The 26,775-nt window shown below is 52.6% G+C and overlaps 8 protein-coding genes across 8 annotated transcripts; 6 read left to right on the top strand and 2 right to left on the bottom strand.

The window, feature by feature from the left end:
• Window position 1: 1 nt before the first annotated feature.
• Window positions 2-1,504, bottom strand: PHYSODRAFT_561656 (hypothetical protein; the record flags this gene model as incomplete). The annotated part of the gene is made up of 4 exons (XM_009531396.1): window positions 2-547; window positions 618-689; window positions 755-872; window positions 951-1,504. The coding sequence occupies 4 exons, from the start codon at window positions 1,502-1,504 to the stop codon at window positions 2-4; spliced, it is 1,290 nt and encodes a 429-aa protein (XP_009529691.1).
• A 256-nt stretch (window positions 1,505-1,760) lies between these two features.
• PHYSODRAFT_508902 (hypothetical protein) lies at window positions 1,761-5,552 on the bottom strand (the record flags this gene model as incomplete). The annotated part of the gene is made up of 2 exons (XM_009531395.1): window positions 1,761-4,283; window positions 4,809-5,552. 2 exons carry the CDS (start codon window positions 5,550-5,552, stop codon window positions 1,761-1,763), a joined length of 3,267 nt encoding a protein of 1,088 aa, XP_009529690.1.
• Window positions 5,553-7,078: 1,526 nt separating this feature from the next.
• Window positions 7,079-7,522, top strand: PHYSODRAFT_506187 (hypothetical protein; the record flags this gene model as incomplete). The annotated part of the gene is made up of 1 exon (XM_009531394.1): window positions 7,079-7,522. One exon carries the CDS (start codon window positions 7,079-7,081, stop codon window positions 7,520-7,522), a length of 444 nt encoding a protein of 147 aa, XP_009529689.1.
• Window positions 7,523-9,951: 2,429 nt separating this feature from the next.
• On the top strand, window positions 9,952-10,473 carry PHYSODRAFT_460718 (hypothetical protein; the record flags this gene model as incomplete). Its single annotated transcript, XM_009531393.1, has 2 exons — window positions 9,952-10,204; window positions 10,274-10,473. Coding segments are annotated over 2 exons (453 nt in total), but the record flags the coding sequence as incomplete, so codon positions are not given.
• A 3-nt stretch (window positions 10,474-10,476) lies between these two features.
• PHYSODRAFT_509615 (hypothetical protein) lies at window positions 10,477-10,968 on the top strand (the record flags this gene model as incomplete). Its single annotated transcript, XM_009531392.1, has 1 exon — window positions 10,477-10,968. One exon carries the CDS (start codon window positions 10,477-10,479, stop codon window positions 10,966-10,968), a length of 492 nt encoding a protein of 163 aa, XP_009529687.1.
• Window positions 10,969-11,087: 119 nt separating this feature from the next.
• On the top strand, window positions 11,088-11,686 carry PHYSODRAFT_509882 (hypothetical protein; the record flags this gene model as incomplete). Its single annotated transcript, XM_009531391.1, has 2 exons — window positions 11,088-11,399; window positions 11,468-11,686. 2 exons carry the CDS (start codon window positions 11,088-11,090, stop codon window positions 11,684-11,686), a joined length of 531 nt encoding a protein of 176 aa, XP_009529686.1.
• A 4,889-nt stretch (window positions 11,687-16,575) lies between these two features.
• On the top strand, window positions 16,576-16,791 carry PHYSODRAFT_429349 (hypothetical protein; the record flags this gene model as incomplete). Its single annotated transcript, XM_009531390.1, has 1 exon — window positions 16,576-16,791. A coding segment is annotated over one exon (216 nt), but the record flags the coding sequence as incomplete, so codon positions are not given.
• Window positions 16,792-20,564: 3,773 nt separating this feature from the next.
• Window positions 20,565-21,448, top strand: PHYSODRAFT_263052 (hypothetical protein; the record flags this gene model as incomplete). Its single annotated transcript, XM_009531389.1, has 3 exons — window positions 20,565-20,670; window positions 20,793-20,876; window positions 21,147-21,448. The coding sequence occupies 3 exons, from the start codon at window positions 20,565-20,567 to the stop codon at window positions 21,446-21,448; spliced, it is 492 nt and encodes a 163-aa protein (XP_009529684.1).
• Window positions 21,449-26,775: the final 5,327 nt, after the last annotated feature.

Here is a 26,775-nt window from a genome sequence, read left to right as displayed (position 1 = left end):
CCTACTCTTCGTCGTCGCTTGAGTCCGAACCTTCCTCCAGCGACATCAGCTCCAGCAGAATGCGGCGACAAACTTGGCGTTCGTGCTGGCTGAGCTGCTGAATAGCAATCATTTCGGAGTTGTCGGAAGACGTCGACAGCACGTCGCTGTAGCGTTTATCCTTGTCTTGCAGAACCACGGCCAGCACGTCGTAGAGCTGTTCAGCAGGCAACTGGGACGCCATCACGAAACTCAGCAGCGCATCGCCAAGACCGAACTCTCGCTCGGCGTCGCCGTGCAGCAAGAAGAATAGCGAGTTGTCCTCGTCCTGAGGGTGGGCCAACTTCCTGCGCTTGGCAGGGTTTGCCTTAGCTCTAGCTTTGCCCTTGCCTTTGCCCTTGCCAACGTGAGGAATATCGTCCGCGTCGTCATCGTTTTCGTCTTCATCTTCCTCATCTTCGCTGTTCAGCGAGCACGCCTTGAACGCGTTAGTCAGCTCGGAGCTGGTGATGTGGATGGAATCCGAGGGCACAGAAGTCGGCAGCACGAATCCGTAGCGGCACAAGAGCTAGCATAACACCATAGCAGTTAGCGGATCAAAGAAAAATACGGACATCTTCACAGAACTACCAACTCACCTGCGCGTTCGACAGATCTCCGTACGAAATCGTAACAGACTCATCCTTCTCAACCTTGCGCAACGTAGTCAACTACCCGACAACCACAGAAAAGTCAGAATCCATGCAGATGTCTACGCGATCATTCACCCACACACCTGGAAGCTTCCCGTCTCGGTTTTCACGATGTGCGCTGCTGGGTTTTCGGCCGCGTGGTTGGCCATGTCGATCACCGGCAGCAGCGTCGGCTCCTGGCCGTCCGTAACCTTGAAAGCCCTTGAAAAACAAAACAACAACCCCAGCATTAGCGAATACTCAAGTAATCACCAACAGTAAGAAGACACCATATCTTACCGCGACGACACCATCGAGTACGCCCATTGAAACTTCTCCAGCGTCGACACCTCAGCGGGCCAAATCGTCGAGAACTCCTTCATCAATGGTTCGGCATAGTCTGCGTACATCTTGAGCACCAGTTTATCGTCCAGAATCAGGTGCGCCGTGGTGTGTCGGAGCATTTCTCGGCTTTCAGCACCCCAGCTGAACGGCAGCGAAATGGAAGTCGGAAGTTGCTGGATGTAGCCGTGAAATCCACTTTCTTCGCCCCGCGCGAGCTCCGCCAGCAGGACCAAAGTGGTCTTCACAGTGTCGCTCGGCTGCAACGAGTCGATCTGCTCCTGCAGCTTGGGTTTGTCCTCGGCGTCGTAGTGCTCGAGCCAGCAACTGCCATTTAGAAACGCTCCTCTTTGCAGCGTCACCAATTCAACGCCAGGCTGCAGTTCGCATTGCGCCACGATAGATCGGTCGTCCTCGCCGAATGCAGCGACGGAGGACACTGGATCGATCAGGTCCTTGGCCACCGCCACGTTGGCCTCGTGCGACGCCAGCAGCGGAGACTTGGTCGCCATGATTGGCTAGTGATGCGTTTCTATTAGAAACGTTTATATCTTGATGTCACTATTTTGAAACTCCTGATTGGGGGGGGAATATATGCTCAGACATAGGAAGAAAGGCCAGATTAATTTAGTTCATTACAGATCTGCATCCACTTTTCAGATTTGGACACGTAGCAGATCTTAGAATTCAAGAGACCAAAAGGTGAAGGCGCAATACCACGGTACATACCATGCTCACAAGTATTTTTATTCTTTTTACGACAGACATTTAACTAATATTAATTCTGACGTGCATCAGCAGATTGCCCCCTTCAGAGGCTCGAGGGATCCAAATCAGCAGCGAACCTCCACCCGATCCGGGCATTCCGAGTAAACCAGGACGCCAGCGATCCAGATACAAAGTTTTGTCCTGCAACTCCGACACAGTCGACTCCCAAGTGACGGTGTCGCCTGCAGCTACGTCAACTTCAGCGTAGTTGTCACCACCCGAGTGGACCACCACCGTCACGTCCTCCTTGTCTGTGCTCTCGAAGATGAGACGCACGACTCCGTCTCCAGTCTTCGACCACCACCCGTAGCTGCCCACGAAAGCTTGGTCCACGGTCGTCAGCCCCAAAGTATCATACAAGTTGCCGTCGTCGATCTCGCCGATGAAAGAGGTGGGTCCGCATGTGGGTTGCACGAACTGAGAGACCATGTGCACGACACCGGTCGGGTCCATGCCACCAAGCACAGTAAGCCCCAAGTTGGCCACCTCCATGAAGTAATCGTCCTCTTTCACGGATTCGCCCATATCCGTCTTGCCAGTCTCAATGAGCTGGTCGATGATCACCCCCACGGTCTTCCGGAGCAAGTCGCGCGTCTCAAACGCAGCCTGTTTCGTCTTCGTGCCCAGCATTTCTTTCATGCAATTGTTGGTGACGGTAGGGATGTCCTTCAGAACCACCGGCGACTTGCTGATCGTCACGCGGATGTCATCGATTGCTGCGTTTGGCGTCTTGTTCCGGACGTCGCTGACGGCAAAGATGACTCGGTCCGTGAGCTGCTTCAATTCAAAGCCACACGAGGTGTTCTTGTCCATGAAGTCCTGGAGTTCACTCACGCTCGAGTCGGGGGATTTGATGGCGCTAGTGTTGGTCAGCATGTTGACCACATTCTCGGCCGACGAAACGATCACGTCGCCGTTGATGATGGCCTGCTTGACGATATTCTCCACGATCATGAGCACAATTCCCGTCCACTGCAACTTTGGGGGCACTTTCAGTCCGAGGCACGAGTACACAGCCACCGGTAAATCCACGAGGACGACGTCGGACTGGTACGCGACGGCGAGCAGTTTCTCGGTGTCCCCTTGGGGTGCAGTCGTTTGTGTGAACCGAAGGTAGAAAATGAGCGACTTGATGATGGAGATGACGGCTGCAGCGCAGAGGTACAGCTTCTTCGCAGTAGTGTATGCGGCCTTAACCTGGCCGAATAATCCGGCCGTGGCAGCGTTGAACGCGACAGCCGCTACAGACGCAACCTTCTGAGCGATGTTCAATGCGCAGTCGTCGTTCTGAGGGATGCACTCAAGAAAGCACGAGACTGGGTACGCCATCGGACATTGTGTGATACAGTCGTCATCATTCTTGCCGTAGCCCACAGGACAAATGTTCTTGCTGTCGAAAGGCACCGTCTTCCGGTAGCATGCCGTATCCTTCGCGTTGCCAATGGTGGGCCCCACCCAGTTACGAATCGTGTGGCCATACCAAGCGGAGTCCATGCTGTCGGTAAGCAAAGCTGGCTTAGCCGAACTTTTAATCCAAATGGCGCCAAGTTGATCCACTTCGCCTTCCGCACGGCCATACAGGCCGCCAAGTTGGAAACCCTTGGGTGCGGTTTCCGTCACAAATTCTTCGGTCTTTGTCCCGGCAGCCACAGACTTGCCCTCACTCGTTGTAAAATTAACGTAGAACACCTTGGTGCGCCCGCTCTTCTTGCCCCAGTGAATCTCCATGGAGTTGATGTACTCGCCCGGTGCGAGGGTAAGCGTGGTTTCAGTGCCGCCCTTGCCGCCGTGACTCCAGGTTAACTCTGCAGGTTTTGCCACCTGCAGCGTAACAGCATCAACGCGTGCTTCGCCGCGAAGGGTGATGGAGCTTAGCGTTTGTCCGAGCACGATGTCCGCGATGTCCGAGAAGGCGACACCGTGAGGACCTCCGTACATTGGACTGAGTTGGATATCTTCATCTGACACTGAGCCACCTCCTCCCTTTGGAGCTTCTGCGACCGGTTCAATGCTCGTCCACACCACTCCTAGCAAGTCGATGTTGTCTCCGTCACGACCGAAGAATCCTCCGAGCTGGTAGCCTTCAGGCGCAGTTACGCTGCCCTTTTCTTCCGTTTGCGTTCCTCCAGCGACTGTATTGCCCTCACTCGTCCTGAAGCTGAGGTAGAAGATGCGCGTCCTGCCGCTCTTTTGGCCCCAGTGAACCTCCATTGACGTGATGTATTCGCCCTTTTTCAGAGCGAGCTTGGTCTCCTTGCCTCCAGGTCCTCCGTGCGTGAATGTCTGGGCGGTGGGTCCGGATACTTCGAGGGTGAGGCCATCGACACGCGCCGCAGCTCGGATAGTGAGGGAGGCCACAGTTTGTGCCGAGGTGGCGAGAGGCTGATCGGAGAATTGGTTGCCGTGAGGTCCACCAAACGACTCGCTCAGGATGGTAGCGCGCGTATTCTTCACTCCAGATTTCGCTGGGCCTGCAGGTTTAACTGTTCCTGGTTTATCGTCAGTAGCTGGACCAGGAGCTGGCTCCGGGGCTGGGGCGGGAGCAGGAGCCTCTGTCGGAGCTGCTGTAACGAGCTCGGTGCTCGTCCAAACTGCACCAATCGAATCGATCTCATCGCCATCACGACCAAAGAACCCGCCGAGCTGGAACCCCTCGGGTGCAGTCACTGAGTTCTTGTCTTCCGTTTTTGTTCCTCCAGCAACTGAATTCCCTGCGCTCGTACCGAAGCTCAGATAAAATACGCGCGTTCTTCCAGACTTCTTGCCCCAATGCACTTCCATTGATGTGATACGCTCGTCTTTAGCCAGTGTAAGAGTGTTTTTCGTTCCACCAGTGCCGCCATGGTGGAACGTTGCAGCTTTCGGCGCTGAAATATCAAGGGAAACACCGTCGACGCGTTCACCAGCGAGGATTGTAATAGCCGCTACGGTTTGTCCTGAAGTAGCCGAAGCCTCGTCGGAGAACTCGGTACCGTGAGGACCGCCGAAGCTGTCACTTAGTTGTACCGAGTCCTCCACAGAGATGGTCGGTGCAGGTTTTGCTGGGACCTCTTTAGGCTTTCCAGGCTCGGCTGCTGGCGCTTCCGTCGCTGCTGCTTCTGCTGAGGCCTCTGTAGATGCTACCGCTGAGCCTTCAGCGGGTTCTGCAGCTGAAGCTTCAGTCGATGCAGCGGTAGACGCCGCGACGGATGAATCGGGAGGAGGTTCTACGCTACCTGAGCCAGCGGGTTTCTCCGGAGCGGGAGCTTTCGTTGGCGGAGGAGGGGGTTCGGTCGCCGGAGCTGCTGTCTCGGCTGTAATGCGCGCCCAAATAGCACCAAGCGAGTCGATCTCCTCGCCATCCCGACCAAAAAAACCTCCGAGCTGAAAACCCTCGGGTGCTTTGACCGTGTTCTTGTCTTCCGTCATGGATCCTCCCGAGACTGAGTTGCCAGCGCTCGTGCCGAAGCTGAGGTAGAAGATGCGCGTGCGGCCATCTTTCTTGCCCCAATGCGCTTCCATCGACGTGATATGTTCGCCCGCTGCAAGCTTGAGGGTATTCCCGTCTCCACCAGCTCCGCCGTGGTTGAATGTTGCCGCCTTCGGACCTGTGACTTCCAGAGAGACGCCGTCAACGCGCTCGCCTGCCCGAATGGTAATGGAGTCCACAGTTTGGCCAACGCTGACGGAGGCTTCATCGGAGAATTCTGTGCCATGAGGGCCGCCGGAACTTTCACTTAGCTGAATGGAGTTGTCTGAAAGGGCCCCGGAAACAGCCACAAGGAGAACGAGCAGCAGCGCCCGCAGTATCATGCCGAGCGCCAGTGTTCGAGAACTCTTCGGGGGTTAGTAAAACAATTAATGGAGCTTGCCGGCAATGCCCGTCATACCGCATGAACGAAACATACGGGATTGCCACTTGGGATTCGCGCTAGCATAGAATCCACAACAGGTGAGATCCCAGGATAGCGACTAAACCATTTTACAGACCGCGACAGCATCGAGAGGTGTTTTTGCTATAACTTTTCCGGATTACATGCAATTTGACCCAAATTTTCAGAGCTGTTTTGGATTGTGCTGTGTATAATATGCTGGAACAGCAAGGGCACATTTATCGTCACCTACTCACACCTGTATATTATCCAATGATATCCGGCTATTTTGACTGGATAAACTTGTACCCCGCCAAATTAGATATTGGCTACAGTATCAGTTTGTCAGATAAATCGGCGTTACCGTAACCTAAATATGGGTTGTGTAGTTCGATGACAACTGAGCCACTTTACCGCTCCAAAGCAAGCACGCTGGTATCGAGATGCCTCCTTCCAAAAGAGCGCGAACTGAGACTCCTGACGCCGAGGCGGAAATCATCGCAGAAGCTCAAACTTACACAACAGATAACCGCGGCAGAGCTCTCACGCTCCTGGAACGTATTGACGTCCTCATCGTCACAGCCAACATGAAGTCTGGCGCTGTCAAATTACGTCAGAAAGAGCCACTCGCAGTCAAAGTTGGCCGTCTGTTGTCGCGCTCAGCCAACACAGTCCGTCAGATTTGGAATGACTTTGCCAAGTATCGGTCTCTACCCGTGGCATCGGCGCCATCTAACCGTGAGCAGAAGCCGTCCCGTATATTGGCGACTGTTGATATGGAGAGGTTGTGCGCGAGTTTATTCGTGAGCGCAGCGCGATTCGTGAGCGCACGGTAGCCAAGGACGTCATGCACCATCTCATACAGCAAGAGTTGTTGTCGTCGACGTCACCGACAGTGCCGCTACGGCCTCAGCGCTCCGCACCGTCCAACGCTTCGTAAAACGATGTGGTTTCAAGCGGGGAGAGCGGAAAGGGTCGACATATCGGTTGTCAGCTGAAAACGAAACTAAGCGCGATAGCTACGTGCAGATGATGGCATGTGAAAGTGCCGATCGCGTTCGAACGGTTTATCTCGACGAAAGTTATATACATCACAACTACTCCAGTCATAATGACTCCATTTATGACCCGACGGACCCCAACGTGATAAAGGATAAACAAAAGGGTCGCCGATTTTGCTTCATCGCTGCCATTATCGACAAAGACCGTAACCTCCCGGATGCCGATCATACTGAGGCTGACAAAGCACAGTTTTTGCCGGAGACGCTTGGCATTGTTGAGGGAGGCAAGCAAACTAAGGATTATCACGGGATGTTCAATCATGACTACTTCAAAAATTGGATTGAAACGCTGCTCATTTGTCTGGAAGACCGCCAACTGCACCACTGCCGCATCGTGATGGATAACGCAAAATATCACAAGAAGTTGCCGCCCAACACCCCCCGAAAAGGGATTCGGAGATCCGACATGCAGGCTGCTTGTAAGTTGTATGGCTTGCCTTACGCTGAATCGGATACAAGGGCGATCATGTGGGAAAAGTTGTCACGGCACATTGCTGAGCACGTAGAGCCAGAGATTGTGACTATGGCGAAGAAGAAGGGCCACGAAGTAGTGTTCACGCCTCCACACTACTCTGATTTACAGCCGATTGAGTATGTGTGGGCAAATGTAAAGGGAGAAGTTGGGCGCCAGTACACCAAGGATACTACATTCCAACAGGTCAGAAGTCGGCTTGATACAGCTTTCAAAACTTTGCCGTCGAAAACTGTTCAAGGCTGCATTGACAAAGCAAGAGCCCACTTGGTGGATCTGAATGCTCAGATCAAAAGTTATGATAGCCGCAGTGAAAACGAGGATTCGGACAGCTCCGAGAGCGACGAAAGCAGTACTAGTGATGACTACACTAGCTAAAATTTTAGATAGCCATAAGTAAGTCTAGACACTGATTCTAAGAAATATGATCCGATACATTTGTAGCCCTGTACGTCATCTTTCGATCTATCGGTGGAAGAATGAGGATAACGAGCATCCGTCCAGAGTATCATTTCTCTACGATCATGACTCTGCGACTAATCCGCTGCCTTATCATTGGCCGAGAAAAATCATAGGGGTGGTAATGATTGGCCCAAATGCAAGGCATATTTATAATCAGCGCACATATTAAGGGGTGGTTATTATATAAATCAGGAAAATTTGGACTGCTGTTTCTGTGGAAACGACGCCGTGCTAAACAGTGAGACGCACATTTTCGCAATCAGGGAAGCAAGGCGGTTTTTGTGATACCAAAACATGTAGGGGTTAGAAAAAACCTCTCGATCGTGTCGTGGACTGTTAATCTCGTTGAGACTCTCAACTTGAGAGACCAAGCTGACACAGGTTGGTTTGTATTTGTAAGGAAACGGACGAACTCACACAGCAAATGGCTTATTTAGACGAAGTGACAAGTACAGCATGTTTTCCGAGCTAGAAAAACAAGTTGAATCATACCTTACCTTTACTTCGTTGTGTGTAAGTCGTCCTATTGTCTGGGTAGTCTACCGCTTGATATTGCTGCGGAGACGGAACATGTAATTATTGAAGTATCTTCAAATGAGAGCGCTATTGCAACAGACCTAAAACTATATCGTCTTGAAGCGTCAATGCGCGTGTCGATTTGAGCTCATGTCAGACCCTGTGGGCTGCAATAACACAGCAAGTGCAGTGACTCACAGGCCGTGTGCTCGTCCGTCCTTGGTATTCATCTAACAGAGGGCATGGATTTCCAGGCAACCAGAACAAGAAGAGGGAGCCTTGCCTAACTTGGAAAGCTACATGCAGTTGTGTTCCAAATCTGAAACATTGCACTCAAAAACCTGACCAAATTGTAAATCCCCATTTACTGTTATTAATAAAACCTTTTGTACTTATTTTAATGGTTTTATACAACAGTTCTATTTGTAGATATTTTAAAAATACAACTTTTACAGCAAATATGATAGTCTATTGTTATTATATTCATAATTACAACTCTTTTAAGTAACAAACATTTATCAATATAACATATTTTGCATCGTATCAGTACTTGCTTAAATGTGCTGGTAGTGAGAAGTGTCACGCAAAAAATGTTAAAATATTTTATAATACCAGTTAAGAAGTGTCACACACAAATATATTATATAGATTAATGTTTGGAATTCAATACAATGTAATACTGTAGTGTACTATATATAAAATAATAATTACAAATAATATAATGGAGTAATACATTCTAAGTTAATAATGGTGCTGTGCCTGCGACCTTCTAGTAAGTTCCTTCCACTACTCGTGATATGATCGAGTGTTTTTTGCACCAAAAGTTTTTTTAAGAAATACTAGCCATAAAATGCCGTTTTGCCTGTTTTTACTTGGTGTGCCCGTAAACCCGTCACTGACGATACTGTCCGTGATTCACGATCTCATCGTCTGCAGCAGTTATTGAACACTCGCCACATACATGTACTGTACCCTGTATTCAATCACTTCATGTAGATTACAGAGAGCACCGGCTAGAGTGGAGATGTTTGGTCACGCACGCTATATACCCTGTATACGATCACTGGATTACAGAGAACTCCGGCTATTAAAAAAGCGGAGGTGTTTGGTCACGCATCTGGCCCGATGAATAAAGTGTGGTCACGCTCTCTTATCCTACATTTGCGCTCCACGCAGCACTTGCTGTCAGCAAGTTTGGTCGTGATGACTCTGTATTGTCACCGTGACAGAAAACACAGACTATATGATAAATTAGAGGTAGCCCTCTCGGCAAGGCCGGTCGGCGATCGTACAACTTCATCTTAATCATTACTCCCCATCGGTAGGATAAGTAGGATGGCGCGCCTACCGGTAGCCTCAACTTTAAAAATAAAATTTGGCTCTCCCTGCAACCGACGCGCGCAAATAAATAGATCACCAGCAAGCTTAGATAACAAGGACTTCAGACTTTCATTCCGCGTCGAATTTGACCGCGGGAAGATGCCAAAGCTGCAGGTTGGAAATCGGGTTTGCGGTAAAAGTAAGAAACACGCTGGCAAGACTGGAGTCATCCTTCGCGTGCTGAAGGAGGGCAGGCAGCACACTTACGAGGTCCATGGAGTACGAGGGCTATTGACATTGTGTCCGCGCGCTCAATAAGCATTGAAGTCACTTTGAACCACGCTGGAGATGGCCAAATCAGCGATGGGGGCTCATTGGTACCTGGCAGCACGGAGGGTGCCTGCCAAGTGGTTTGGGAGGAAGAGAGTTCTCCTAGCGGCGAAGACGACGGCAGTGACGATGATGAAACACTCGAAGGCCACTCGGAAGAAGAAGACGACGATACCGTGGTCGCTCACGGCCGTATGTGGGTACCCTGTGATTCTGTCTCAGTTGACGCGGGGTGTCAATTTTCCTCGCGAGCAACTACATTTCTGTGGTCGGCGCACCTTCAGCTTGGGGAGAAGTCCTTAATTAAATACTTCTACATCATGTACCCCATGGGCACTCTCAATGAAACTATTCGACTTATCAACAATAATTTGGCGGCAAGTTCATTTCGCTCTATTGGACCAGGTGACTTTTTTCGCTGGATAGGTATTCGTTTAGCGATGGCTGTGGAGCCACGACGGGGATCCCTGCGGGTCTATTGGGAAACACAACACAAAGAAGGTTGCGTGAATACTCCGAGCAACTACGGGGAGAGATTTCAGATGACACGGCACTGTTTTGAGCAAATAATGTACGCACTTTCATTTTCCGACAACAACTCGACTAGTGACCCGTGGTACCCGATACGTCCATTGATTCAGGGATTCAACGATCAGAGAACCAAGCATGTTTCTCCTGGAAACATTATCGTAGTCGACGAGTGCATGAGTGCCTGGAAAGGCCGGGATGCTAAGTACACTCACGATGGACTTCCCCATGTGACTAAAATTGCACGCAAACCTGAAGGAAAGGGGACAGAGTTGAAGTCGCTCGCAGATGGAGATAGTGGTGTGTTGCTGGGACTCGAACTAATGGAAGGTACCGCTCGCCAACGTCGCAAAGAGTACTGTAGTGAATTTGGGGAGGGTACCTCGGTTGTGTTGCGATTGACGGAAAAATACAAAGGCACAGGGAGAACTGTTGTGGCTGATAGTGCTTTTGCCTCGGTGAAAACACTAGTGCAACTTGAAAAAAAGCTCGGTCTGTATTTTATGGGTATTGTAAAAACGGCAAGCGTAGAATATCCAAAGTGCCACATGAAAACTTGGATTGACACGCAGCCGACCCGGGGTTCGTTCAAGATCATGTCAAGTTTTACGGACAACGGAAAACCCATTTATGCGTTGTGCTGGGCGGATCAAAGCCCAAGATGCTGATATCGAACCGTGGAACTACCCTCGCAGACTCCGATAGTATTTGCACTCGTCATCGCACTGTGATCCGCGATGGCAAACTTGAGACACAGCGATACGAAAAGCGTGTCCCGCGTCCTCAAATGGTTGAGCTTTTTTTCAGTAAGTTCTCTACTATTGACGTCCACGACCATCTTCGCCAGGGATCGCTTGCTATTGAGCGTGAATGGATTACACAGAGCTGGATGCATCGAGTATTCGGAACTATCCTGGGGATGGTAGTTGTGGATGCCTACCTAACTTATCGCCACGAATCGACTGAGCGTCAATTTGTCGAAAGTACCGTGCTGAATTTCAGCGATTTTGTATCCCAGCTCGCTCATCAACTCATTTTCAACGAGCACACCATGAAGCGAACTCTGCGAACCGACAGCGGGTCGACCAGTACGGATGAGGTGCGTATTTGCTAGACTCTATTCGCTACTCAGTATATGCTGACAGTGCGTCGTTATGTGATCGCCAGCCTAGCCACACCTTGAAAGCCTTTGGAGATCTCCCACAATACAGTGAAGCGCGTAAGGCAGGCAAGCGTGTGCAGCGGCAGTGCCGCCTGTGCCACAAGAAGTGCTCCTACTACTGTGTAGGCTGCTCGGATGTCCATTTGAAGTCGTTTTACGGTGTGTGTGGGCCAAGATCGCACCGTGCCTGCTTCAGTGAGCATCTTGCATCACCTTCTATCTGAGCCTTCTCTTCACATACATATGTTGCATCATACTAAACGCCATATAAAAATTACGCCTACTAGTAGGATTGTACCCATGCTACTGGTATGCTTTCGACCTGGGGAGAAGAGATTAACACTGATAATGTGGCGCACACTGAAAAATAACACAAAGCAAAAAGGCTCGGGACTTGTCGGTGATGTTGGGGCCGCCAGGCCGACATCTCCGACATTTGCACCCGAACTCCGACAATCTCCGCCGCCGGCGGAAGCACGTGGAAGGCTATCAGGACACTATCAGACTGTAATTTGACGTAGTTAGGAGTATCTGCACAAATGTATTACTTGCTAGGTCGTGAACGCAAAGTAGGCTTGGATGTTCAGGTTCATTGGTATCTCCGACGACCTGAACGATAGGAGCGAGAGGCATATACGTCCAGGCCCTTTGCCTAGTAGTATTCACCTGTTGGAGGAATGAAGTCCGCGCTATCAGATGCTCTAGATACAAACAAGGAGACATATATGTGAACGCAAAGCGACTGCTGCGTGATAGCGCTAGTTGCACGTCCTCTAGGCCCGCTACGCAATGCATACTTCAGTAGTACATCGTAGCAATAGAGGAAAGAGCACGAATGCATCCTCCTGACACTAAATTGAAGCCGTAGGCCCCCGCAACAGAGCCCTTAACGCAGTTATTCACTGTATTGAAGATGCACTATGTAAGGGTGACTCCCACACTAAAATAGGGTTTCTAAACAACATACCATGCTCCGTGTAGATCGAGCGCGCCCTACGAAGGTTGTCAAGAGGCAAAGTGTGTTACAGCAGCGTCACGGTGTTGAAGGGGAACCGGGACACTGCAGCGGGACACATTCGGTGGCAAACGGTCACATTAGGTCCGATCCGGTGCAAATCGGTGGTGGGACACCTAGCATTTTCGGGGAGATGCTCGGCCTCGGGGCCAGCGGCTGCAGCAGCAGCAGCAGTGGGACGGACACAGCGGTGGCATGGACTACGGTTTGGCCGGGCAAAGTGTCTGCTGTGAACTACCAGCGGTACCAGCGCCACCAAGCAGTGCTCCGCAGCGCGGAAAGACGGCACGCGATCGCAGGCGCCAGCACAGAAACCGCTGCGGCTGTGAGAGGTCGCTACCTCTCGTTGCCCCGCGCGGCAGCGGTTAGCAACCGACAGTCGCAGCACAGTAGCAGCTTCAGCAGCAGCAACAGCACCTGCCAGCATAGCAAAGCATAGGTCGGTTAGGAAACCCCTTCAACACGAGCAAGGGTCTCAAGGCGGCGGCGCCGAGCTGCTGCGCAGCTCGGCACTCACTTCCGCATTCTCCAGCAGGAGCGCAACCAGCTCCGCCGCCTTGGTTGTTCCCGCCACGGCATTCTGCCAAGGCAACCTCAGTCTCCTACCTTCCGTTCGTCTTCTGCCCGCACCTTCGTGCTGAGATCAACTCTGCTACGCCTACAGCTCTGCAGACAGCAAGTACACGACTTTCAGCACCTCTCCGATTATGCGCCCAACTGCGTTAGGAAGCGGAGACAGAGGACTTACTGGTGGGTACGATCAGCGGCCCGGTGGAGTCCAGCAGCAAGCAGTAGACGCAGCGCCCTTGAGGCCAAATGACAGCACGAGTCGGCTGGTGACCAACACTCACGGGCACCTGTGATACGAAAGGTCCCAGTGCCCTCATTGGCTGAATCCAAAGATCCCCACCGCTCATTGGCCAATCTTGCGGGAACGGCCGCCTGGCAGCTGCTGACTCTCCCCTCAAGCGCTCAGAGGCGAGTGTTTCGGCAGCAGCGTAGGCAGCTCAGCAGCGGGTGTCGACCTCTCAGACGAGCACCAAGACAAGATGAACCGTGTCGCAGCTGTGGTGACCCTGCAGGTCGACCGCAAGCTCTCCAAGCCGGAGGACTACCCAGCGTGGCGGCTGCGTGTACTCACGGGGATTAACGTGTCCAACATGGCTCAGCTTGTCATCGGCCAGGAGCCGTTTGACGACAACAGGTCGTACAACATGAAGCAGTGCTGGCTGAGTCGTAGCCGCAAGGCGAATGGCCTGTTGGTGTCGGCAATCTCCGATGAAGTCCTGCTCCGATACCAGGACGTGGTGAACCTTGCTGATCCTATCGCACTGTGGCGCGTTCTGAAGGAGGACTTCGGGCAGGGCCGAGGAGTCAACACAGTATTGATTTGGGAGCGGCTCTACGGGCGGATGCTGCGCCCCGACGAGCCGGTGCGTGAGTACATCGCTGACCTGTTGAAGATGCAGCGCGAGCTTGCCGAAAACAAAGGCCCCATCTCGGACTCTCGGCTGGCTAAGATCATGCTGACCAAAGCGCATGCTGCCTACCCGGTCATTGCTGATGAAGTCACCGAGAAACTACGGCGGGACCCGGGCTACAAATACACCGTTCGCGATGCTCGCGGGCGATTGGAGAATGCTGAGCTTCAGCGTGCGCAGCGCGATCCTGGCAGTAGTGGAGCAACCAGCAGTCGTGGGCTCTCGACTCAGGCTCAGACAAATTCAGTGCAGCAGCACCGCAACAATGGAAAAGGCCCCGTCGTTCTTCGTCGCGCCAGCGAGGCGGCAAGTATGGCGGAAACAAAAGCAGTGGAAGCTCCACTTCAAGCTCGTCGTGGAGCGCTGAGCGAATGACCAAAAAGAAGAAGAACCCGAGGTGCAATGCCTGTGACGAGAAAGGTCACTGGCGTGGTGATCCGGAGTGCAAGCAGGGAAAGCGACAAACCTTGCGCGGCACCGGTGACCAAGCGGTGCAGTCATTTGGTGGTGCGGTGCTGAGACAGCAGGCCTCGCGTCGTTCGCAAGATCGAGTCGTGGAGTGCATGACCTCGCGTGCAGATGATGAGGTTGGCAGTAGCAGTCAATCCCTCACGATGGCAGATGTACTCGCGGTGCTAGGACCCCAAGCGGCCAAGCAGATGCAGGAAAAGCTGCAGGCACGAAGTTCTGCCAGAGGTATGCCCGCCCGTGCTTTATCCCCCCAGTACTCTCCGACCAACCCGCCATCCAGTCCTGTTGCCACAAGCACTCAGTATTCGCCCACGACACCAGCGTCACTTGACTTTGAGGTCAATGCAGCAGTTGTGCAGCGTGACCAGCGTGCCCCGGCCTTGCAGGCCGATGAGATGGAATGGCTTCTAGACAGCGGATCGCAAGTGAACCTGTGCGGAGACCTGACCTGTTTTCATACATTGAGCATGGATCTTCGAGCAACCTCCGTCTGGCCTGCGGCCAGACGGAGGCGATGCAAGCGAGTGGAAGTGTCGTGTTTCGAGTGATGAATGGAGTCTCGGGTCAGTGGGAGCCGCGTCGTCTGGATGAAGTGCACTACTCGTCTAACGCCCACGTGAATCTGATAAGTCTTAGCTACATGCGTGCCTGCGGCTTCAAGCTCAACGATGATCAGAGTACAGCGTGGCTGTGCAAGGACGGATTGAAGATGCGCTTTGACTGTCATGGCATGCTGTACCGTATGCGAGTGAAGCGATCGGTGCGTGTCGTTGGAGCTGTGGAGCAGCGCAAGAACGCCATGGGGCTCCTGCACAACCGCCTTGGCCACGTCAACATGAAGCCGATCAGAGAGTTGGCGAGTGGAAAAGTCGACTTTGGCATTAACGTTAACATGAAGTCGCTGAAGGATTACGAGTGTGTTCCGGGTTTGTCAGCTAAGTTCAAACGCACAACCTACAAGCGAGGACCCAATCGGCGAAAGCATCCATTGGAGAAGCTCTCTATAGACCTGTGCTGCATCAACCAGGAGATTGCAACTGGCGAAACGATCTTCTTGCTTGTAGAGGCTACGCGTTACAAGTGGTGCTATCTGCTCAAGTATAAAGACGAGGCTGATGCTCTGGCTGAGACACTGGTGTTGAAGCTCAACAATCAGTTCAAGCGTGCAGGGCACTCCGTTAAGCTACTACATTCGGATCAGGGAGGTGAATTCGTGAACGACTATCTACGGGCATTCTGCTCAAAGGAAGGGATCGAGTTCAAGACTACCAACGGCTACTCACCTGAAGAGAACGACATTGTGGAGCGAGAAAATGGCACCGTTCTTCCTAGGCTACGGGCTGTTCTGCATGCAACCAACACGACTAACCTGTTATGGGGAGAAGCGGTCCTGCACACTGTCGACACGATGAACCTACTACCAACGGAGCCACTACACGGGAAATCGCCTCATGAAGCATTGTTCGGAAAGGCGCCAGCGCTGCGTCACCTCCGGACGTGGGGATGTCTCATGCATGCTTTTGTGCCTCCTGAGACTCGTACAACTCGCGCGAAGCTAGACCCGCGGTCTATGCTGTCGCTATTCCTCGGGTATACCACGGAAACTACTGGCTACAAACTACTGGATCTACGAACCGGAGCTGTGACCACGAGGCGCAGTGGAAATGTTCATTTTCACGAGAAGTTTACGGCTGCGAAGGGCTATGTACGACGACTCCTACTGAACCTGTATCGGCATGGCGATCATGAACTACCCGAAGAGATACCTGTGGTGCCAATCGCATCAACCCTGGAAGCGAGACTATTTTCTGAAGCTGGGAATGCACCCGTCGTACCAGCGGTACAAGGGTCGTTGAATCTTCCTGCGGAAACTGAGATTGCTGAGAGTTCAGAGCCAGTGGGAGTTCGTAACCCTCCTGCACGTGTGGAGTTACAGCCAGCCGTAGCCAAGCAAAAACGGAAGAAGCGCAAGCGCCAGTGGCGCTCAAGCTCAAGTGACAGCTCCAGCGATGAGTTTGAACCATCTAGCAAACTTCCCACACCCACTCCAGCACGTCTGGCCAGTCCACGAAGGAAACGGAAGCTGCCTGCTCACCTGCGAGACGATGTGGTCGGGTCGATCCTGAATACCATCGCCGAGATTCCGATCCCTACCACCTATGAACAAGCGAAGGCATGCACTAACTGGCTGGAGTGGAAAGCAGCGATGGAGGAGGAACTCGCGTCATTACGAGAACATGGCACGTGGAAACTGGTTGCCAGGGCGAAGGCCAAACGCCAAGCGGTGATCACAAATCGGTGGGTCTTTGCTGTGAAGCGGGATGCACAAGGTCGTATCTTGCGGTTCAAGGCTCGCCTTGTAATCCATGGCTTTAAGCAGCAGTTTGGTGTGGACTTATGTTGAAACTTTCGGCCCTGTAATTCGATTTGATACTGTTCGAGCAGTTATCCTGTACGCGATGAAGCGTGGCTGGCACGTGTTACAGTTTGACGTCAAGACAGCGTTCTTGTACGGGCTCCTAGAAGAATGCATCTTCATGGAGCAGCCCGTGGGGTTTGAGGAGAACGGAGGCCAGTACGTCTACCAACTACTCAAGTCGCTGTACGGCTTGAAGCAAGCACCAGCAGTGTGGAACAAGACTCTTCACAAGCTGCTGACTGAGATTGGCTTCACCCGCCTGGACAGTGACTACGGACTCTACGCGATGTATAACCCTGATAGTGACGTGCAGATACTTCTCACTGTCTACGTGGATGATCTACTCCTGATGGGACCGCTGGAGCTATGCAACAAGGTCGCAACTCAGCTGAAGAGTGCCTTTACTCTGACGAGCATGGGCGAGGTCAAGTACCTACTCGGTATTGAGATCAACATCGACAGAACCCACAACAAGATCGTGTATTGCCAGCGTGCATACATTCACAAGATCCTGAAAACATTCAACATGCAGGATGCGTACGGGTGCTGGACACCGCAATCGACCAGCGAGTCGAAGGCCAATCGGAAACCACTTGCACCTGATACCAAGCTGCCGTATCGTGAAATTGTGGGCTCTCTTCAGTACCTAGTGTCTGGCTCGCGGCCAGATATCGCGCATGCAGTGCGTCACCTCGGCAAGTACTTGTCCTGTAATGGGCCTACTTTGGCTCGCGCGCACGTGTGTGAGGAAGCGTAGCGTAGTTTAAACTAGAGTCAATTATACTCGGGCCTCCAAGTATAGATTAATCTAAATAAACGATCCAAATAATGTTTTGGGTTTAAAATGAGAACTGCTATTTCTGTTTTATGTTTCTGACTTCCTCTAAATGTAATATTCTAAGATAGGAATCTGCCAACGGCTGGTTGGCAGAATTCCAATGCTATGCATGTCGCTCATTGGCTAGGAGATGCTGCTCTCAGCCAGTAGGAATCCTAAGTCTCTATGGACCACCCGTCGTGGTGGTCGTAAATGTATGTAGCCTTTGGTGTGTCTACGCCAAGGTCGAGAAAGTCTTTCGAACCTCTAACAGACGTCGTGTCTGTTAGAGTTACAAGTGACTGTAGCCACTTGTGCGTGTAACCCTGTTAACCCCCCCCCCCTCAAGGTTAGACGCGCCGAGTCACGGCACGTCAATCAGGAAATTGACCATTCGTCAATTCTTCACGTTGGGAGAAAGAAAACTCGAGCTCATTCCGCAATGAGCTCGCCGCAGAAGAAGACCGCCGCCGCAACAGAGGGTAACCTCTCTGTTGCTCAGTACCATGAGCGCCAGCAGGCAAAGCGCGACGCGCTCGCTGCAAAGGCCGCGTCGGGGACAACCCAGTCGGAGATTGTCCTCGAAGGTTCCTCTGTAGTCAACGACGCCGTTGACTACGGGGATGACGACGTGGAGATGGAAGAGGGCGAGGCCTCTTCCAACAAGCGCAAGGAGTCTATCGACCGTGATAGCCTCGACCCGCATGCCGGGTCGAGACGCCCTCGTGAAGGAGACGATTCGGACGCTTCAAGCTCGAAGCGTTCGCGCGGCGAGAGCGACACTCCGCTCTCCGCTGCTGGGGCTTTAAGCTCCCCGCGTGAGGTGGCGTCTTCAAGTTCTCCGCGCGCTGCTCAGGCAGCGCGCGATCCGTGGATGCCGTCTGCGTCAGAGATCGCAGACCGTGTGGGCAACACCGTGCCTCCAAATGAAATTCCGCTGTATGTATGCAGCGGGATCCACGATGATGTTGTGGCGGAGGAGCAGCACTTTGATCCGTTAACGAATCAAAGGCGCGATTACTATATCGGACTCTTTCACGAGCTCCGATACTTCTCCAGCAAGAAGACCTCTTCTCGCAGCAAAGTGCCTGAGTGGCAGGCACTTTGTCAAAGTTGGAATGCTTTTGTTGAGAACTTCAACAAGAAGCCGGCTGCTTACCGTGAGGGGGTTAAGCACACCCGTGAACGCTTCGAGACATTCTCGACGCGCGGGAGGTTGGAGCAGCTCCACAGATCTTCTGTGGACGCTGGTATTCCATGCGCTGTGCCCGAAGGCCAACAGTGCACGTTGTGTCTTCCGGGTGCGGCGCGCTTGAGCGACCGCGACCTCAACGGGTACACGACGATTCGTGTACCTGCGAGTCTCAAGGATCTCCGTGTCAAGTTCTTGGCACGTGAGGAACGCGACGATCGTGGGACCTCGGGCGCTGTAGGTGACCACAGCGCTCGCACTACCTTCGCGTCGGCAGTGCGTGGTGAGCTTCGTACTCCCTCACCATTTCCGGAACGTCCTGCAGCAGGACGTCCCGTGGCTCCCATGTATCTTGGTGGGGCGGAAACCCTCTCCAACGAATACGATAACGAACCAGCTGCCGGTTCGTTTTCGGGATACTATGGTTCACAATACGCTCAACAATCCAGCGTGTTGAGCCGCGGGCGTCGCGGATCGGAGGCGGCAGTGGTGGGAACACGCCCCGGGTATGGTCAACCTGGGGTTGACCTTGGCCCGACGCTCGAGGAGCGGGTCGCTGTTGTGGAACAGCATCAGAGCCGTGAGTTCGCCGCTCTGAAGCAGGAGGTGGCGATCCTGAGGGCTCAAGTCGCTCAGGCCTCGCAGACCGCGTCGGACATCTCTGTCGTCGTGGGAGGTCGCGTCGCGCGCTCGGCCCAGCCCGTTCACGCGCTGGAGTAGAGGTTCGCCCCCGCTGGGGCTTCCGCTTCGGGCCAGCCGAGCTAGGTGGCTCGTGCTGCCGGTATGGCTTCAGCCGCCCGACGTAAAAGGTCGGATGGAGGCGCATGCTAGATGGAATGTCTAGCGTGTAGGCGTTGCCATGTCGTGCCAACACCGTGAACGGCCCGATGAAGCGCGGAGCGAGCTTGCTCGCACCGAAGTCGGAAACTACATGTTCAGGCAGGTTTTGAGTTGCTAACAAAACCAATGAACCCTTCTTGAATTCATTAGTGTTGCCCCTACCAACATTGTCTGCATTCAGCTTCTGTCGGTCGACAGAAGCTGCACTAGCGTCTTGGGCAAACCGCATGACGGCTTGTCTGCGCTGCACGAAGTTGATTGCGTCCGAGTTGAACTCGTTCAGCTCGTTTCTAGCAGTAGGCCCAGCCTCTGCGTTTGTCGTCGTGGTGTCTGTGCCCTGCACAGACACGTGCTTCTTCTTCTTCTTGCGCGTAGTCGCGGCTGCTGCGTTGCAGTCGTAGATCCTCCCCCACTTAAGGAAGGAGCCACCATCCCGAGTAGACTCGGGTAGCGTGGGTGCCTGATGACATTCACGTAGAACGGTGTATGCAGGGATGGGTAGCAAAAAACCAATCCGATTCGATTGATTGGATCGAGACGGATCGTGATCGCATTTAATCGGATTGGCTGATTTGTAGATCAATGCCGACTCGATCGGATTGGATCGGATCGAGTCGACAAAGCATCGACATAGCTGACGAAACACGGACTCATTGGTTGAAATTGGGGTGGTATTGCCCCTCGCAGATGTGATGCTATCAATAGTCGATATCACAAAACAAAAACGAAGAGGCCTCCCGCTTCTCGCCACACTTGCGACTGGCCTCGCAAGTTGCGAGGCCGGCAACACCCAGAAGGGCGTTGAGGTGTTCAAGTGCCCCAAGGCGACCAACATCTGCAAAGAGCCCCGAGCCGATGCTGGACGGCATGTCGCTGTACGACGCGGCCTACAGCTTCACCAACCGGAACGGCACGCCGCAGCCCATTCCGACCAACGCCAATGCCATCACCTCTCACGGTCTCATCTACACAGGTTCGTGCGAGTTCTGACTCGGCGACAAGAAGTTGCTGTACGCGGACGATTGCTACAGCGAGTACAGCCACTTGAACGTCAACGTCAAGACCGAGTCCTCCATCGACTACTTGTCGTGCGAGAACGGCGGTTGCAAGATGATGCGCGCTTCTACTCGATCGGCTGCCAGGCGCTTGACGACACGAAGACCGTGTGGCAGACTTACAGTACGTTGGATGCCACTTTGTGTATGTGGTGGTGGTGTGTGTGAATAGCTGAGCTAACGGGCTTTTGTGTTGCTGAATGCGCTCTACTGGCGAGCCAGCCTTGCGCTGCGGATTGCGTCATTGCTGGTCAAGTGAAAGCGTCACGCTTTAACGTGCCGCCTTCGAGCAGTTCTGGACAAGCTTAACTACAACATGCAGCGTGAGAACCAGCGTCGCAGCTCGTGCAACAGTCGATTCTCGGTGGACGTAGCAATGCGCTACCCGCCACAGCTCCGACGGCCAAGACGACCCTGTACAAGGTCCGTGCCAGGGGCACCGACGTCTCCGTCCGCGTGCCAATCACACGTCACGGCTCCACGAACCAGGCGCTTGCGCTCAAGTGCATGCCCAAGGCTCTGGTCGTTGAGAACTACCTGCAGAAGAACGTCATCTACGAGAAGGGCATCATCGCCGAGTGCGACCGCCCGATTACCTTCAAGCTGCGCGAGATGTACCAGGAAGCCAACCAAGCAAGTGGAAAAGACACCTCAGCCATTGGCATTGTCCGCAGAGGAGACAGGTGGGTAGTGTAGGAGGATCTCGAGGAGCTGTATGAATGTTTTGCTTCCAAAGTGCAGTTTTGTCAATCAATGGATTTCATTACGTTCTCGTTTCAGAAAAAAAAAGCTTGTAAAGTGGTTGCAAGTCTGCACAGAAGCTATTTGGCCTGTTGTTCGGGATTCTTGTGTTAAGTCTTTCGTAGGCGTCCTGGGCACGAATGACGCAGGCGTATGGAAGTTGACAGAAATGTCATCAGTTTTGGTATGTTGCAGAGGAAAATAGATGATGGCTTTTACATTGCGGAGAGTGCGCTGATTGTGCGGAAGCCGGTAAAATTGGAAATGGAGGGATCAAGAATAATTGAAGACACTGGGCGCGTTCGAGTTGCAAGCAAACGCATTTGTGTACTCTCAGAGCACGCTACGATAACAATTTGCGACTCAGTGGACTCGGGACAACCTCGAGACTTGCATGTGCTTTGAATACTAGGCTCACGGGCTGGTCTAGCGCAAGACCTTGCCACTAATTGATTAACGACGCTAAAACCAGCCGACTCGAGTCGACAAGACATGAATTCGCTGATATCGCGAAAATACGCTCATTTTCGTGAGCTCAACCGGCTTGAAGCTGCAAATTCCGTGGTCAAAAGTCCAACGCGAGAGTTTACGGTTCGAAATTATCGCATCGCCACCACAAACAAACATAATCACCAGGAGATAGCCGTATAGTTCGCCAATAACCAGAAATCAATACAAGATTTTCAAAATCTAATGCAGCTGAAGCAGATACAGACAAACTGGAAGCCACAAAATACCAAGCACCAGCTACCCGGTTCTCTCTGTTGCTGGGAAATCCTACAGTAATGATGACCACCATAAATTAATTGTCTTTGCTCGCAAGACAATAGCTCGCAGTCTCAGCGAGGAACTACTACCTAATCGCCCCACTGCTCGTTTTCCGCGATTTTCCACTTTCAGCTTGTTGAGACGGCGACCCGCTCATATTCGCCCTGAAACACGGCGAGGGCACCATCACTTCGACATCACCGAAAGAATTGAGTTGTCGTGCTCTGCTGCGTACTTGACATTCAATACGGCGTCAATGCGCCGGTATCGATCAAGTCGTAGGACATGCGCAAGATTGTCATTTCTAGCGACGCAACCAACGTGCAGTCGCTTAAAATTTGAATTTCGCGTCGCCATACCCTCCTGTGTCACTACATTTCGCACGAAACAACAGCCAGATAGGCTTTGAGTCCGACAACCGCATTTCGGTAGCGATATCTGCGTTGAAAACATTGTTAACCTGCCTGGATAAGCAGACATGTTTGACAACAGTGGCCCCGCCACTTTGAAATCGCACACAATCGAGCACAGTTCCGCCTCGTTTTCCCTAGTCGTTGCCCCTCTTCAGTCGCAAAATTATCAGGCAACGCTCCGCCTCTGCGGAGACTCTCGAGCAGCGCTTCGCATCCCTGATTCAGACCCCATGGAGTGATTAATTGGAGCTGCGCTTCGCCTCGTTTCGATTGGAGATTCACACCTTCGAACCACTTCAAATTGCGGCAGCACTTCGCCTCGTTGCGTCGGGTGTCCAGGTGCTAAATTATCGGACAGCGCTTCACCTCGTTGCGATTGAGCAATTGGAGATAGCTCCTCCTTGTTTCTTTAGAGTGGCCGCCTCACAGAAGTTGTGGTGGTTTGAGCAGCGCTTCGCCTCATTTTCCAAGGCTTTGAGTGCGGGGTAACGTCACAGCGGCACGATTATCCGCTTGTCTCTGTGCGCCATGTGAGCGAGTGCATCATGCCACGCGATGTCGATACATGCTCTTCGAGCTCGTCCAAGGCGGCGAGCCAGACTTCGTTTGAGATGATTCTGCACAAAAATGGTATTGTGTTCCTAGAGTGCAACCCGGTTGTTTTACAAAAGCTTACCACATATCAAGTTGTAGCAGAAGCGCTATGTACTCGTCATTATGCAAAGAGCTCATCAAAGGCGAATTGGATCGAGAGCATTATGAACGATTGCGACTCTTACAGACTTAAAGCCACTGCGACCACCAACACACTAGCTCTCAGTCCAATTAATGTCTATTGGTTCAGCATGGACATCACCCGAGGTAAGGTTGAAGGCAAGAAAATGCTGCAGCTCCATGATCGCTGTAACAACATCGTTAGCAAGTCGAGCTCGTCGAGGCGTAATCGTCGTTCCAGATGCAGAGAATGCTTCCTCGCTAGGCACCGAAGTAGCCATCACAGCCAAGTAATCGCGCACCATCATCTGAATTCGAGGAAATGATGCCGCTTCGCGCTTCATCCAGTTGCACACAGCTCGACTGCCTGTCTTCAGGTTCATGGACTTATCCTTGTGGTCAAGCCAGCGAGACAACTCACTTGAAAATGACTCACCGCTGCTGTTTGCGTGCGACTCGTGCCCAATGTGCTCATCAATAAGGCTGTACAGCGCGTCCTCGTCTTCAGCTTCTTCCTTCTGCTGCTGGGTTTTCTCCGATTGTTTTCTACGCAGTTCATTTTGCTCATATGGGGCCCGATACACGCGTTCATACTCCGCTTCGACTAGTTTTTTCACTTGCTCGACATTGACGTCAATCTTGACGAGGAACGACTTCGCACGAGGGTCGAGAACGGCAGCAATATGAGCATCATCGGTTTTGACGAGCGGGATATACTCGTCAAGCTTCTTCTTGAAGGCGCGAGCAAAATCCTTGGTGTACCACGAGAGAGCAGTCTCCGCCGTCTTCCCCGCATGCTTCAAGACGAGATGGAAGACAACCAACGCTACACCAAAGGTTGGGTAGTTCTTGCCAGACATGAGTGTAGTCGCGCCCTTGATCGGTCTCAGGAAAGCTATGAGCTCATTAAGATAGCCCCAAGTCGTCTCCGGGATGGGAGCAGCGAGACGATCGCCAGGGCCTATTGAAAGGCATTTGTAGCCTTCATGACGGCCACGAATCCGTCGCTGTAACTCACCAATCGCTAGCTTCAGCGAACGAGCTGAAGAAAGCATCGTTAAGGTGCTGTTCCACCGCGTCACAACGTCGAGCTCCGGCGATATAAAGGTCACATTGAGTGCCGCGCAGACATCAGTCAGCGCCTCAAGTAACGACGGCGACTCCGACAGTTTTTTCAGTATGTCACGGACGACACCAACACTGTCATCCATGATTGGGCATCGTTTAAGCCTTTCCTTGACAGCAAGTTGAAAAACGTGGGCCAGACATCGCACATGAACGACCTTGGCTTGGGATGCGGCTGCTTCCGTAGGCTCTGGAGTCGAGGTGGCACCCGAAGCCGTGGTCGTAGCCCACAATCTCCTCCTCCAGTGTTTCGTTGATCTCATCAATCATTGTTCCGTTGTTGGCGGCGTTATCCGTAGTGATCGCCCATAGTTTTGCAAAAAGAGATCCGCTCATCGCTCGAATGGTATCGATCAGATACTGTGCGATGCGGGGACCAGAATGGGGATACTCCACGCCCGTAAACCCGATCATAACCGACTTAATGACCCACTCGTCGTTGATCCAATGCATGGTCACAACCATGTAGCCTCGTTTTGCCGCTGATGTCCATAAGTCCGTCGTGGCGGATACCCGGCAGTTTTTAACATCTTGAAGAATGCTATGCCGCGACAGCTCCTTTTCGCACCTCCAGCGCGCCATGATCTTCTTTCGAACCGTCTCCCTTGTCGGAGGCACGTAGTGTTCTGCAGAAGGAACGAAATTCCTTTTTCTCCACCAGACTCAGGGAAAGCGCGTTCGCTACGATCAAGGCCACCAGCTGCTTGTCAGCGGCCGCCTTGTCGAACGTGCGCTGCCGCACGTATCGCTCGAACCCAAACGCGAGCAAGTCCGTCTGGCGGGCGACTCTCGTGTCCGCCGGAGACGCATCTTCGTCGCCTCCGTACTCTTCTCCGTGCTGCCGCTTCAGGTGTCGCCGAAACGTAGTATGAGCCACCGTGTTCCAGACCGGAGCTGAGCCGGTGGAACACAGCAGACAGGTGAAGGTCCCATCGTTGTTATCGCGAATGAAGGTCCAGATGTCGGAGCGTCGATTACCAGGAGCTCGCCTTGGTTCGCTGGAGGATGAAGGTATGCGGAGAAGTGCGTTAGTGCGAGATGGCAAAGGCGAAACTGCGAGCAAGATTGCTGCGCATGCACTACTTCGCAAGGTCCGTCAGGCCTAAGCCGATCTGATCCGATTGAATCGGCCGATTCGATCGACAACTTCAAGCAGACGCCCAACGTGTGCACACCTGATTGGACCAATTGCTTTACTGCGAATCCGCGATGAATCACCGCCCAGTAATGTGGTGCACTGGGATTCCGTACCGGGGCTCAAAAGGTAGCGGTGGCGCGTCCGTTGTGCTGAACGTAAAGTGCGTGAGCACCCGGTCACGCGCTGGAACGATTTCGCGCAGCTGTAGTGCGTGCCCAGCAGTAGCAGTAGCAACAGCAGCAGCGGCGGCGATGCGTGGGAGGCGCCTACCGAGTTTCAGTCGCGTAACGTGAGCTGGTGGAAGGCTGTCGAGGTGGTGTTGGCGCCGCGCACCGCCAAGTCGCAGATTCGGCTGTCGCTGAGCGGATTAAATGTGGTGGTCGAGTTGGTGGACAACAAGTAGAACTACGAGAACTGTGCCAGTGATACCGATGTTGTCTTAGCTCCGCATGCGATTAAGTCTCAGGCCGATTTCAGCGCGGATCTAGCGCACTTCAATAGATAACACCAGCACTATCGTGAGCAGACTAAAGCCACACATGAACTTTTGCTGTGAAGCGTCGGTTGTACGGAAGTCTGTGGTATTTTATAGTTTCGGACATGATAAAATGTATAAGAGATTAGAGTGGAAACATGCTATTGGTCATTTCAGGGGTCGCTTAAAAATTATTCATGTAGTGAATGCGATATCTAGAGAAGCATTTTCTAGAGGTATTACTGCTGTATTTTATATCTTGGTAGTCGGATTGGATCGACCGATCAATCGGATCTAATCGAAATGAATCGAGAATCGTCACTGGCTAATCCGATCGGTCAGAAAGTACATCTCGATCCCGAGTAGACTCGGGTGGCGTGGGTGCCTGATGACATTCACGTAGAACGGTGTATGCAGGGATGGGTAGCAAACAACCAATCCGATTCGATTGATTGGATCGAGACGGATCGTGATCGGCATTCTGCGGCTGCTGCGTTGCAGTCGTAGATCCCCCCCCCACTTAAGGAAGGAGCCACCATCCCGAGTAGACTCGGGAGGCGTGGGTGCCTGATGACATTCACGTAGAACGGTGTATGCCCGGTCGAGGCATGCACCGAGTTGTTGATGGCGTACTCCCGCCATCGGCAGG

This window comes from Phytophthora sojae, assembly GCF_000149755.1.
Source record: "Phytophthora sojae unplaced genomic scaffold PHYSOscaffold_5, whole genome shotgun sequence".
NCBI lineage: Eukaryota > Oomycota > Peronosporomycetes > Peronosporales > Peronosporaceae > Phytophthora > Phytophthora sojae.
This window is presented reverse-complemented; position numbering and strand designations above follow the sequence as displayed.